We start from the raw sequence: 14,974 nt of genomic DNA, 5'->3' as shown, positions 1-14,974 counted from the left end.
AAGTTATTAATTAGGTGGAGATAAGCCAATGATATATTAAGACACATTCAAAGTCTTGAATAAAGTTTTAGTCTCTCAACATTTCAATATTCTCCATCTTATATATGTAGTTTCGATAGACTTGATTCTACATGTGGATAGATAATTTAGGAATACAACAAAGAGACTTGGATTCTAATATCATATTAAGTATAATGAAAAAGCCTATAAAATACGGATTCAGTTCATCTACAGCGTGGGATTGCGCTGGAAGATGTTCGGTGCTGCACCAGAGCTTGACACGTGACTGAGGTGCCATTCGAATGGCGACGATGGATGTGCACCATCGGGCTAGAAACTCTCCATCGCATGGGCCCCATGCTCAGATGTGTGCATCCATCCTCATTGTTCGAACGGCATCTCGGTCACGTGTCGAGCTCTGATGCTGCATTGGACATCTTCTAGCTAGGTGATGTACGTACTGCCATTAAATGGAAATGATCTAATGGTATATTAAAAAAAAACATTTAAGGATCCAAGATAAGTGATGTGAGATATGACCCAAAAAGAAAACAAGATAAATGATGTGAGACAACATTTCATCAGTTACATGACTTCATTAAATTTGGCATGTCCAAATTGTATAATCTTAGGGATTTGGAAGGTAATATTGGAATTATCCGTTTAAAAATGATTTGTAATCTCACTGCTTGCAATTCCTTGTGTCGGGGGCCTCATGCTAATCCTTCCATTGCAAGCATAAAAGATTCCAATCCGATGACTTAAACTTACAGACGATAATTCCTGGCTGTTCTTGTCATGTATAAGATTTAAGATATCACGAGAAAGACTTGTGCTAGGAAAAAGAGATGGCGTGTATTACATTGTTTTTCCTGAGATGTGAGAGCCAACCATCTGTCTTATTTTTACTATTTACAAGGGTAGGAGGGGTTCTTATGATAACCAAATTAAAATGTGATTGGCTCTCACATGTATGTTCACCTGTTGGTACGTGCAGTCGTTTTTCCTCACATGGTTCCTTCTTCCCCATGAAGACACAACTCCAAGCTATGATATATCATTAATTTGATTGCTTGAGACAAAATCAAAACACCCTCTCGCTCAGTCTCGATCTCCCCCAATGATCAATCACATATAGGTTGTGTTTGTCATGTGCCCTTGAGTAGATTATGGGTGTAGAATGCACTTTGAAACAAGAAAATTTAGTAGAAGTATTAGGTTTTGGAAAGTGTTATAAACCCATAATTTATTTTGAGAATTCATATCAAACACATATTTATGTCTTACCACATGACAAAAGAAGATGCCAAAACTAAGAAGTAAAAAAGAAGTCGATGCGACTACATGAGAGGGGAGGATAATTGTAAATGAGCATCCAGCTTTACAAATGATAGATCAATCTGTATTGTAAGTCATGCACAATTATCTGCTATGACCTGGATCTTTATATCCTCTAGTTCCCTATCCGGCCCTGTTCCCCAATGCCCCTAAGAAGGGGGTGCAATGACCACCCTACCCCCGCCCAAACACTCTATTCGGGTGGAATCCATCCCCCTTGGTTAAAGGCACTAGGCTGAAATTAATAAAACTGAAAGGAAAAGATCCCCATGAGGCGATGTGCGTTTCCTTCTTACACTCTCTCATCTAATGAGTTATGGGGTTTACACTGAAACTTTTTCCTTTTTGAGATTATTTGCAATACATGTACACTCAACATTGAACACATCCCATTTACTGCCATTTAGAGTACCTTGAAGGGCATTCCTAGAAGCAAAAAAGGAATATATCCAACGCTAAGTGTATGAGCGTGTGCAATAGAGCTACTTTGATCCACAAACACCATGTGGGATCCTTATTAAATGAAACATTTTTCTCGTGATTGGTGTAACGTGGGAGATTTCAATACTATTAACGTGACAAATCTTTAACCCTAAATCAAACACAAATTGAAACCATCAATTTTTTATTTTTTTGGGTCATGTTTAAAGACTCCAAACCTGCTGCCTCCACCATATATGTGTCAAATTCTTTACATTTAACAAATCCATACCAACCCAATAGGTAATTAGATATACTATTACCATCCATCATCTATTCTTTATTATGTTTTAGAATGTGATATAAATGTATTACCCATAATTAATCAATAAGAAATGACAAAAAATAAAAGATAAAAGAAAGGACAATCTGTAAATCTAATTGGTAATTGTAATTATTATCTTTTTTAACTTTTCATTTTCATTATATGAATATAAAATTAAGAACGACCAACAAACATGCCTGCACTATTTAAATGGAGCCCCCCATCATCTCCAATTCACCATTCCCCAAGGTAGTCCTTCCATCCAACAGTAATTTCAAGCTTTACCCAAAAGAAAAACGTGGAAAGGAACAAAGAAGAAAGAAGAAGAAGTTTTAAATCTTAAATCTTAAATCTTAAATCTTAAATCTTTACTTGCATTATTAATTTAACGCATGCGTTTCTTTTCTTCTGAATTCTTATTTGCAGATGCTCTGCTTCTCTGAGACTACTTCAGTTTTTTTTGTTTTCAAGAAAAACAACCACTTTGAATGGACCACATAACCTTTCATATTTCATCTAATTTACAAACTCATGCCACTACCACCACCACCACCCCAAGCACAGCTTCACAGAGAAGAAGAAGAAGAAGATAATGGTTGGAGAAAAAGAGACGAAAGAGTTGTTTCTTTTTACAAACAGACATATGCGTTACGACAGTATCATGACGCATACATGTTATCCCAATCTACCCACGCATCTATCTAACTAAAGCCGTAAACATCACTTTCAAAACAAGCTTTAAAGTTTAAACCCTATCAAGAAAAGAGGGAGAGAAACAAGAAAAGCCTACTACTTCAAATTAGAATTAATTTTTTATTTTCTTCTATTCTTGTTGATGATTGGGGGTCTCGTCAGAATCAGTGGGGTCACCGTCGTCGTTCTGGTGTCCAATGAGGGTAAGCAGGGCTATAATGCGCAGAGAGGACCCTGGAGTCTAGGAGCTCCATGATAGGTGTGAAGTTGACACACCTTGGTACCTTGTATTGATTAATGGAAGCTCCCCTTGAGATGGCGTAATCCATGAGTTCCTCAAATGTTCCACTTTTCACCACCCTTATCTCCAACGCTCCGATCGAGTTGTCCGCCACTCTCCCTTGTCTATAAACTGAATTCATCGATTCTTCCATGGCCAGGGAACACTGTTTCATCACTTCCTCACTCGCCGCGTTCTCTGGGTCCTTCACCAGCAACTCCCAGTAAATCACGTAATGCCCTGGAATACTCTTCGTATCTGCGTAACTCGTGTACTCCACAACGCTCGTGTTGTACTCTCGCAGCAACTCTGACGCGTTCTCCACCGCTTTCTGCAACTCCGCCTCATCCGTCTTGTCCGAGTCGATACTCAACAGGACGTTCTTCCTCCTCACGAAATGGAACTGTGGGACCGAGTTATGAAACCCGGTGACTCGGAGAATGTCACCAACTCGGTACCGATACAGCCCTGCGTAGGTGGTGATGACCAGTTCGTATTCCTTACCGACTTCGACGTTGACGAGGTCGACGAGTCGGGGAGGTGAGTCGCGGCAACTCAGTATGGACGATTTGGGTTCGTGAGGGAGGAACTCAAAGTAGGCCATGTTGGGCATGATTGTGTAGGATACCTCGGAGGGCTTGCACATTGGTTTCAGGTTAAGTCCGAAGTAGCACTCGGAGGAAGCGTACATGGTGCATGCTAGAGGTAACCCGCCGCTGTAGAAATCGAGGGTTGGGATGTATTGGGCCATCGCACCTGTGACTATCACGTCAAGATACTTGGTGTTTGGCCAGATTCTGCTTATGATTCCTTCCCAATTCCCAGCGGAGCACTCGTTGGTGATGAATCTGGAGAGTTCAGGGTTGGGTTTGAGGACTTGTTGAGACATGCAATCCCGGATGGACGGATCGGTGATTTTGGTATCTAAGGTCCCGGTGGCAATGTCATGGGCGAGCTGTTGCCAGTTGAGTTGGAGGAATCGGATCGCTCTGAGTAATCCGGAGGCAAACACGGCACCGACTCGGAGGACTTCGTTTCGTTGGTAGAGGCCACATAGCATCTGGGAGTACATGCTTTGGAAAGAATCGGAGCAGAGGATGGCTTCGTTGGGGCTGGTGTATACATTGTAAGGGTCGAAGGGTCTTGTCTTGAAGTGTTCGCTCTTGTAGTAGCTTGTGAGCACTGGACGTGCCAGTAACCCACCTGGAGTCTTCGTTTCGGATTTGACAAACAAGAAGTAGAGCCCCTTCCCCTTATCCAGGCCTGGAACGTAACTGCAGCAAAGACAGAAAACAAGAAACGTTTCAGTAATTCGTCGAAACCATTTTGGACTTGGTGAGTCAAAGGAAATAATATAGTACAGTACTCACAGGCTCATGACTGGCATGAGAAGGTTGTAGAGAAGTTGACGGCGATCCAGCTCTTCTTGAATTGTTGGCATGAGCTTTCTCTCACCAGCTGAAGTTCCAGAGCTGCAAATTTTATTTATTTATTTTTTTTTTTTATAGAAACTCATTAGAAAGGGAGTGGAAAAGAAGGAAAGAATAAAGTGAATCATTTGGTAAATAATTATGCAAACCTCGTGAGGAATTCAGAGATGGGGTGACCAGAGAGGATGGCGGAACGATCACCATTGGCAATGCGTTGGATTTCTGGCTGAAGATCCTCGTAGGTTATGACTGGTATCTTCGATTTGAAGGTTTCACGATCAGTTGCGCCATTAAGGTTGTATCGGCCGAGGTATTCAGTTTCGGCATTTCGGGTCAAGATCTCAGCCAAAACTGTCTCTTGGACAGAATCGGCGTTCTTGGTCATCTCTTCGATGAAGTGAAGAGCCTTCGCATGCTTCTTGCAAGCGGCAGTGCCAAGTGGCGTCGACAGACAGGTTCCAGTAGCCATTGTTGAAGCCGAGACAGAAACAGTGAGCAAGCGAAAGAAAGAGTAAGGGGGATTGAGAAAAGAAGACGAGAGGAGTTCTTTGGATTAGATTTGGTTGGGGAAAGGAGTGGTGGTTCTGAAGGACTCACGCAGGGCAGTATTTATAGGCAAGGGAAGCGTGGGGAGCCAATCTCTGATGGCTCTCTTTGTTATTTGCCACGTCACATTACACGTCAGGCTGGTAACACAGAAGGAAGCGGGGGAAGTTCGTTGGACGGCGAGGCAGCCATGCAAGTCGTCGACAGAGAAAAAATTTTGACGCCGGAGGCGTAGGGTGAGGCGGGGACAAAGGTGGCCCACAAGACGTCACGGTTGTCCACCTCTTCAAAGACATGTGGGGCCGACATGCGGGCCACGTCAGCCATCCAAGTTGTAAGTTTGTCCGAGTCAACAAGTCAGCTGAGCCACGCGGCAATTTTTTGGTCAGATGTTGGTCCTTGATAACGATGGCCTGCCCGCGTCCTCGGCAGGATGGGTTGTGTCTCCTACCAGTTTTCAAAAAATCGGACCAGAACCGGAAGGTGGGCTGAAAAGCTGCGGTTCTAGTTCAGTCGATCAGTCTGATTTTATTGAATAAACCACGGTTTAAACAAAATAGTATCGAAGGTCAATAGATCATTTCATATGAGGAGGAAAGTGATAGACACAGAGGTACTAGCATATCTTGTCCCAGTGAATGAGAAACGGAGAGGGTTTTCTAAGCAAGCGAGGAGAGATTGAACTAGAAATTCTAACGTTCCCTGTGTGATCAAAAAAAAATTGAACTGGAGTTGTTTCCAATTTTTAGGTTCCATATAATTTTTGAAATTAGGTCCAGATTATTGTTGAGATGGCACATGAGACAAATACGAGAGACCTGTAGGACCTGAGAATGAAGAGAGTGAGAGACGACCAAAATGCTATGTGGTTACATATGTTATGGTACATTGGCTTATGTGCATATATAATGTAGGACGTTTCTGCCTCTAGGGGCGTGTCACTTAATTTATACCTCTAATATTTAAATAGAATTGTCTCTTTCCTCAAGACAGAAATAATAAACACAAGATAATTATGTTAAAATAACGGAATTTATTTTTTCTATATATAAAATGATTGATTTCAAAGAGGACAATGAAAATTCCTAAAATACTATAGTGGATTAGTCTAAATCCTTTTCTTTTTCCATTTATTTATAAAAAAAAAACACAAAAATAATAATACTAACTAGACCGGTGGCAAAGTTGACCAAAATCATTTGATCAAGGTATCAAGAACACTACTGGGATATTATCGATCTTGTACAATAGAAGGGGCAGACACTTATCACCCTAAATAGGTGTATTTTTCCTACAATCATGGTGCAAGAAAATTTTCTCCCTAAATCAAATGCACCCAGAAGTGTCTATTGCCCTGTGATTTACATCACATAAGCGTCACTTGAACTAATACTTATCTATTTGTATTTTTTAATTATTAATATCATATAAACATCATTCTAATTTGTCCAACTCTTCAAAGTTCCTTCTCCATGGGTGAAGAAAAACTTTTGACAAAGAAAAATACTTACTTCCTATGAATAACAAATCTACCGACAAGAAAAATTTCTCTGTCTTTTTAATTAATTAACTCAGTTGGTAAGGACCGATATCTCACAATTAGAATGACAAGACTCAAACTTTATTTAGGCCTACCTATCCAAAAATAATAATAATAATCTTTAGCTTGTTATAGTCAAATTCAATGAACATGTTACAACAAGAATTTTATGGTCCACCTACTATGTAAATGGTACCAAACTAAAAGCCTATTCCTTATATTGATATATCTACTGAAAATGGCTTTTTTTTTCTAATTTTTAATTATTTAAATCTTATTATAATTTAGTCATCGTGTTAAATAATAGAAAACACACAAACATTCAAGAGTTATTAGTGTGTATTTTTGAATATTTGTTATAAGCTACTAAAACTTAAATATCATATCTTCCAAATATTTGTACTCTTTTTTAATCAATAGTATAGGTCATTAAGGCACCACTTGTATTGACTTTATCAATTTGAAAGATCAACCTTCTACGCCATCTAATTGTGTTGTAAGTTGTAATTTAGGAGTGTGAAGTAAAAAATAAGGGAAAAAGAACGTTGTCGATCGGGAGTGTGGTCTACACCAGCACTCCCATGAGTCTATCTCTCTTTTCCCCTTTGCAAAAACACTTCTACCCCTATGTGTTGAGGATAAGAGAGATAGACACATGGGAATGCTGGCGTAGGCCACACTCCCAGATAGAAAACTACTTTTCAAAAAATAATTACTTTACGATTTGGGATGGATCGAAAAAATATTTTATCACTAAAAGGCACATTCTTATATACAAATGTGATGTCAACCATTAGATTTGAATCCAACTAACATCCATTTGGATCCTAACTACAGTTTTTACGGGTTTTTCTCATTAAAGGGTGTGATAATATAACAATTTGCTTAATGGAGCACTATAGATTTTTTTTTTTTTTTTTCCCCAAGTTTTTTGGGTATTTAAATACTTAGACAAAAATGGAGAATTTATAAAAGAAAAAGAGAAAACTTCTATACATGGTTTATAGTTTACCCCTTTTTTACTAGTTCTTAACAAGTCACTTTTCAAAATTAGACATTTTTTTTTTTATTTAAGTGGATTGTAGAACCTAGAGTCCAATCATAATCTTGTATCATCAATGGTGATATGATCTCCATGGATTATGGAAAACTTTTTTTTTTTTTTTTTAAGAAGTATCTCATTATAGATTATGAATAAATATAGGTTTATATGGGGAATAATACTAAAAGTATTCCCAGAAAAAAAGGGGGAAGATGGTTAAATTTAGAAGGACATGCAATGGTCAGTTGGTGCATCGAACACGTCAATGGGACTTCAATTCGTGGCTCATGGTGGCTATAGCACCAACCTTATGGTGCTATCAATGTCCTATTTTTTAACTACTATATATTATAAGTGTTAATTATTAAATCTTCCCCAACGTCATTCTACATCTACTTAGATTAAAATAGGCCACTAAGTACTCCAATCATGGATGCTTAATCACTTTTATTCCTCCCTCTCTCTCTCTCTCTCTCTCTCCTATCAAGAAGGGTGTTGGGAGGGAATTTTGGATAAGTTGGGATGACTTAAGCATGATAAAACTACTCTAGAGCACTAGTAACATTGATAGAATAAGATGATACCACATGTCAAGTGTGATGTCTGCTTGAAGGAATCTAATGGGTAGATTATTTAATAAATAAGAGTGCATGCAAGGACATCAATATAGATGTGATTTTTAATTTCATGAGGGTAGCGTGATATTTTCGTATGCTCCTATGTCTAGATGCAGGAATCACACGACCAGGGTAACGTTCTTATTAGAGCAAAACACCAACTAAAATACGAAAAGAAACAAGAACAGAGCAAGATGACACAGAGATTTTACGTGGTTCACACACCAGTATGGTGTGTTACATCCATGGCCGAAAGCAAAGCTGTTTCACTATGTAAATCGGAGAAAGTTACAATGGAGAACCCTCAAGAACACCCAAAACGGCGTTGATGCTCTCTCCCTGAATCCCTAAAACAAAAACCCCAAATCTCACTCTCTTTACAATAAAGAGGGTAAAGAACATAAATACTTCTCCATTGGATTTGGGTCGATCCATCGGGTCGGGTCGAAGCCCTCTGCTTCCATTAAAAATCTCATAAATAAGTTCCATTCGGGTCGCCACCAAAAATGTCAGAACAGGTCCAAGAATTCGAGACATACATAACAATTTTATTTCTCATAAATAAATATATTTAATATAAAAGAGAATTCCTTACGCCATCGGTGCAGAAAAAATCTCTCACGCCATACCAATGGCAACATATAGGAGGGTATCATTGTAAGTGAATGCTTCACGTGCAGTTGGTAATGACACATATCCTTTGGTTTCCATAAATGCCCATTTATGAAAACAAAATATTATGTGTCATCATAAAACCATACATGGAAATGTTCATGTATGGGTAGGTGATTAGGGTTCCCTTCAATGGTTACAAAGAGACATATATTAAGCAGACAGTGTGGGGATATTTTTTCTTTATATTATATTCAAATATTTTGCGTCAGCAGAATCACTTCCTACTATGAGATAACTACTTATCAGAATATTAGACAATGGATGGTGGACATATTTATTCTTTTCCCCCCAACCCCAAAACCTTAAAAAATAAAAAAAGGGATAATTTAACAGCAAAACGAGTCCCTAGAGATAAGTATATTATGTTGGAAATTGACCCATAAGCATTTTATATTATGGTTGAGATGTAATGAAATAAGAAAGAGATTGGATGGGGATTTAAGTTAAGTAGTAGAAGCATATATATATATATATATATATATATATATAGAGAGAGAGAGAGAGAGAGAGAGAGAGATAGTAATGGAGTATACGTAAGAGCTCAACCCCAAGAATGTATATATGAACCAATTATCCATAAAATTTGATAAAAACAGTGATGGCGTGAACAGACCTCTAAGCCATATATGATTCTTTGCTACTATGATAAAGACCTTGTTTGGCATCAAGATTTGGATTTATTCTAATTCCTTAAGATTCTTAACCTAAGTTTCTAACCCAAAAGTCTAACTAGGGTTTAACCAATGGAGGTTGGACAAATTTCCCTTTGGGTCCTAATGGTTAGGTTTTCATTGAAACTGACTTTAAAGACCATGACTTATGAACAACTACCCATATGAGGGAGACATATATAGATAATTTCATGAAGAGGGAACTTCTCTAAAGCTTAGCTTATCATTTTGAATTTGTCAAGTATTAGACTAGGTTAGCTTTCTTAATGTCTCACTAATTTGACTTAGATAAATAAGATTAAGATTAAAAAATGTATAATCCACCTAAACCCAACCTCTTTATATGTCATTATCAAAGATATATAAACAATGGAGGAGACCATATGCCATCAAGAGAATCTTAAAAACAGTAATTCCATGCTTAGGTTATATATATTATATGGAGACAAGGATCCATGCATTAAGACATGGAGACAAGGATCCATGCAATAAGATATATATATATAGCTAGATTGGAAGAGACAGGTTAATTAGCTCAACAATATTACTGTACAGAAATAGCCCATTTCCCAACTTGATCAAATCCAAAGTTTTTACAAGTCAAGAATGAAATTATGAAGGTTGAAGAGGGTGTAGACGTGAAGTTAAAGGGTTCTTTCTAGCTAAGAGATTAGTTGCATCGAGACTGTTGCGTGATGAGCTGGGTTCAAGTTAGAGATTATATAATTTTTATCATTTTACAGGGAGGGAATCCTGTGGCTCAAGAAGGTGTTAAGAGGTCGTTATCTAGTTTGGTTTCAGGGAAAAGATATATTTATGGGTTGTTCATATTAATAGAATCTCAGTTTGTGTAGAGCTAGATTAAGCTCCTCAGCATGGGACCACTCTATTATCTTTAATTAAGTGCATTACTAATTATACATTCACCTCTTAAAAAAAGAAGGCGGGCACTGATGTAACTGGTTCAAAGCAAGTTATGTTGTGGAAGAATACCACAAAATCACAGACAAGAATTCTCTCTCTCTCTCTCTCTCTCTCTCTCTCTCTCTCTCTCTCTCTCTCAAACCAGAAGCAATTCAATGTCAAATTTCTTAGATATTGGGTCAAAAAGTAAAATAAGAGATAATAATTAAGAGGTCTGTTTTCTTTTCTTTTCTTTTCTTTTTGGATGCTTACAACAAGGGAACTAAATCTCGATTGAAATTGTAAGTTTTGATTGAGATATCTTGGTTTCGACATTTTTTTAGAGAAATTTAAGGTCAATATTAAATTGTACCAAGTTTTGATCATATTTCGGTAGTTTCAACTAGTTTTTCACCCAAAAAAAAAGGATTGTGTTTCGAAAAATTTTGACTAATCTAGTTTTTAGCATATTTTGTATATTTCGGTAGTTTTAACTAATTTCGATCTAAAAATGCAGAGTTTCGAATAATTTTTATGAGACTAGTTTCAACCGAAAAATACTGAGATTCAATCAATTTCAACCATCCCATGACATTTCGAGTTTGACCCAAAAAAATACCAGATTTCGACCAAATTTCTAAAAAATCTTGATTTCAGCCAAGATCAAAATTGGCCTTAAACCTGAACCTTGCTTACAACTTATAAACGTCCTCACCCTTAATTGGTAGCTTCAAATCTAATTTAAAGAAGGGCTAAAACAATTATTGTTTTAAACATTTGGGTCAGCTGGCTAGTTCAGATGGTCCAAGCCAGTCAATGGAGTTAAGAGTTCAGACCACTATGGATTAATTGCATTGTTAATTGGTTCCATGTATCAGTGTGTGGAGTTCTGGACCAACAGGTTCAACCCAGGTGGGTTTGATACAGATTTTTAAGAAAAGCCAATAAGCTTTGTCTGCACTCGATCTGCTGACGCTTTCTTCAATTCCCCAACCGAAAAAGAAGAATAAAGTGAATCATGCACAGTCACAGTGGAAGTGATAATAATCATATAATCTTAGAAATCCCAAAAATAATTTAGTGGGAAGTGATCTGGAACTGTCTAGAGAAAAGAGAAGAATTTGATTATATGCACATGGGTTTGTGTTTGGAAAGTGTGAAAAGAGTACGGCGCAGCCAAGCAAGGCAAATCATCGAATCAGAACTCAGTAATCAACAATGGAGACTTTCAACTTTGACTGACCCAACCAACACAGTCCTTCCTTCCTCCAATGCAAATGGTGTACAGTAAGAACACTTAGAAACTTGAAAGAAGGACCAGGTCCCCCGGAAGAGGAGGCCGGGAAGTAAAGAAGATAGAAAACATGTTTTTGACCGGGCATGTAAGGACCCTGGCCAGAGAAAGAGGGAAAATGGTGAAACTTTGATTTCCATGCAGAACACGGAAAATGAGGGAAACTTCTCGGCAACATCCAAAAGGGATTATGACGGAAGCTTACACGAAAGAAACTAAGAACGGAAGTGGCTGAGTCTACGTTCTACCAAACGCCGTATACTTTGGACTAAGGGCGTCAATGAAACTGAAAACCGGAATCCAAATCAGCTTTTTAAAATCAAATTGAATTGAACCAAAAAAATTCAGACCGGCTTTGATTTTAAAGGATTGAGTTTTCTCACATCTATGGTCGATCAAGGGATTGAAAGGGAATGGAGAACAATAGGAGGAATACCGATTAATTTAGCTCTGCTCCCCATGTGGGGACTGTCTTTATTCAAACCATAGTATATGGGGTGCGAGACCCACACTCCATAGACGGTGTGGAGGTTATAGACCTTATAGATTGGTTACAGAACTTAACCTTCTCTACATGTGAAGGAAAAGTCTCCCCTTAAAATTATGTCGGTTTCAATCTTAGGTTGGAAAACTATAGGCTTGAATTGAATCGGATGAAATGTAATCCGTATAAAAATCAAATTTGAACTGAACCTAAATCATATTAAATCTTAAAAGACTAAATCATGAGTTCTAAGCTTTTAGTTTTCACATCCTTCTTTCTGTCTTCGTCTACGATTGTTGACTCTTTTAACTTTTCTTGTACCAGTTGCATTTTATGTTCATTTTCTTTTTCATGCTTCACTTAAGGCCATTATAAGACATTCCAAATTTCATAGAAATCAAAAAAAATAAATAAATAAATTAGACTGAATTATTGAAATAATTCTATTTAATTTTCAATTTGTACATATACAAATCAAATAAAATTGAACCAATTTTATTCAATTTTCTAATTTATACACATTGTATTTTTAAACCAAACCAAAACTGAACCAATTGAACCCTTGCATTCCTCTACTCAAATTAGAGCAAACACAGAAAATGGACAATTGAGCATAAACGTTAAACCTCGGTGCGCACGTTAGTTATAGCAAGGGGATTATGAACACACGAGAATCAAGATTAGTGACATGGGGGGTTGGTTTGACTTTGACAATTGACTCTGGAGGATGAGTGGGAGCATGGGTGAATGCGCCATTTTGCAACATTGCCTTTTTTCCAGCAAAAGTTCCAACTTACCATATATCATGAAAGTCAATTCACGTCACGTGTGCCATTTATCAAACACCAATTCAACGTTGTCGACTTTCTGCAACTTTTCAACCAATCATCCCCTACCCACTTGGATGCCATTTGGCTTCTACGACACGAAACACACGATAGCAGAAATTTCTCTTCTCTAACCTTTGTCCCGATTCTCGTCTTTTCTTCCACCCTTTTAAGGTCTTCTTGTACCGTGTTGAAGGATCAAATCCTGTTTGGTTGAGTAAGAAAAATGGGATTAAAAAAAAAAAAACAGAAAATTTGAGCTTGTGTTTCGCAGGGTGGGAATTTAGCAGATAATCTTTATTTTTATTTTTTGTAATATTCAATTTATTCTCATCCTATTCGTCTTTAATATCCTACTAATTGGTATTATCCATTCATCATTTTGTATATATTTCACTTCTCTCATTTCTTCCCTCTCATATCGATTCCGACCCCACTTACATTTTCTCTCCCTTCAGATCCCACCTACTAAAAAAATATTAATCCATCATTTTTTTTCCTTTTCTTTTTTCTTATCAACCCAACCCACTATTGGGTTTCACGTGAAAAATGAAAAAAATAATCACACATCGGGAGTGAGTAGCGCAATACAGAGTACTTGGGCACTCTCTCCTTAACGGTCAGCTTTTGAAGATGAGTTTTATCCAAATGATCTTGGACGCTCCCGTGTAGAGGGGGGTGGAGAAGATTTTGGCAGCTCCCTCATACGTAGAGGGGGAGATTGTTGGGTTCTATGCGATAGGCGAAAAAAAATGTCCCTTACAAGTTTATCACTCTTTTTTTATCTTCTATACAAATGAGACCTAAGACATTACAGAGAGAGAACTCCTCGAAGATATAGAGAAACTAAACGATATAAGATTACACCTCTATAACTGGATCCAGATCCTTTAATGTTGAGCTGCCCGGCAAGACCGTGCTGTCCAGATATGGTGTTGCGTACAATGATCGTCTTACCCCCACTCAAGTAAGGCATTTGACCAAGGATAAGGCAAACATTACACGCAACACTGTGTCTGGGCAACACGATCCTACCAGGCAGTTCCACAATAGAGGATCCAAATTATCTATAACTCCCAATGTCCCAATATAATTTGATCTAACTAGGGTTATTATTGGAAGATGAAATTTTGTCCCCTCGATTGGTCATGCTTGCAAAACTCTAAAAAAGATTCATGTGACGTAAGAATCCCTCCCTCGTAGTCAAACATATCTATTTCTCCGTATCAAGCAAAGACATATCATATCTTCTTCACGCGTGCCCATTGGGCCAATTATTGTTTCAAAGTTTCAGATTTTGATTGTTTTTAACACAGGAATGATGAAACTTTCGTCCTCGGATCCTATCAATCCTGCTAGCATCATCACTAAATATAGTCATGCAACAATGAATGTGCTCTTCATCCGCACAAAACACAATCATACAAGTAGGGTCACCTTTATTAGGGCTGACGTGGGCTTTCTAGAACTACCCATTGGACAAATTATTGTTCGAGTTTATATAGATTGCCCAAGCATTGTCTTCTACTTTATTTACCATCGACCATGTAGCATTGTATCAGTATTGATTGTGATCCGTACCGATATGTATCTGATACGTATCAATCGATACAATCAAAAGGTGATTTTTTCACTAGAAGTTGCTCGATATTTATATCAATACATCCGTATCAGTATTGATATCCATATCTGTCTCCATCTTTCTAAATTCCAATGCTTTCTGTCTCTCACGAACGCACGGACACACCGAAATGCTTTTGGATAGGATTTCTAAGAACGGGTTAGGCAATACATGTGGAGTTGTCCCGGCTTAGTACACAGGTGTCAAAAGTTGGCCCGCATCGAGAGGTCCAATTTACTAATGTCAGGTTTAAGCATCTATAGATTAA

At 37.8% G+C, this 14,974-nt stretch overlaps 1 protein-coding gene across 2 annotated transcripts in view; it reads right to left on the bottom strand.

Moving 5' to 3' along the window:
• Positions 1-4,996, bottom strand: part of LOC122661049 (probable indole-3-acetic acid-amido synthetase GH3.1) — a 39,388-nt gene extending 34,392 nt beyond the window's left edge. The window contains exons 1-2 of one of the 2 annotated variants that reach the window (XM_043856358.1): positions 4,636-4,996; positions 4,427-4,528 (exon numbers count right to left, since the gene is read on the bottom strand). In XM_043856358.1, the coding sequence (XP_043712293.1) occupies positions 4,427-4,528; positions 4,636-4,955 (422 nt within the window). In that variant the 5' untranslated portion in view covers positions 4,956-4,996. The remainder of the gene's footprint in view (positions 1-4,426; positions 4,529-4,635) is intronic. The other variant, XM_043856359.1, reaches the window with a different exon arrangement.
• Between the last annotated feature and the right edge of the window lie 9,978 nt (positions 4,997-14,974).

Source organism: Telopea speciosissima, chromosome 5 (genome assembly GCF_018873765.1).
Source record: "Telopea speciosissima isolate NSW1024214 ecotype Mountain lineage chromosome 5, Tspe_v1, whole genome shotgun sequence".
NCBI lineage: Eukaryota > Viridiplantae > Streptophyta > Magnoliopsida > Proteales > Proteaceae > Telopea > Telopea speciosissima.
The sequence above is the reverse complement of the archived record's forward strand: the minus strand, read 5'-3'. Positions and strand labels throughout refer to the sequence as shown.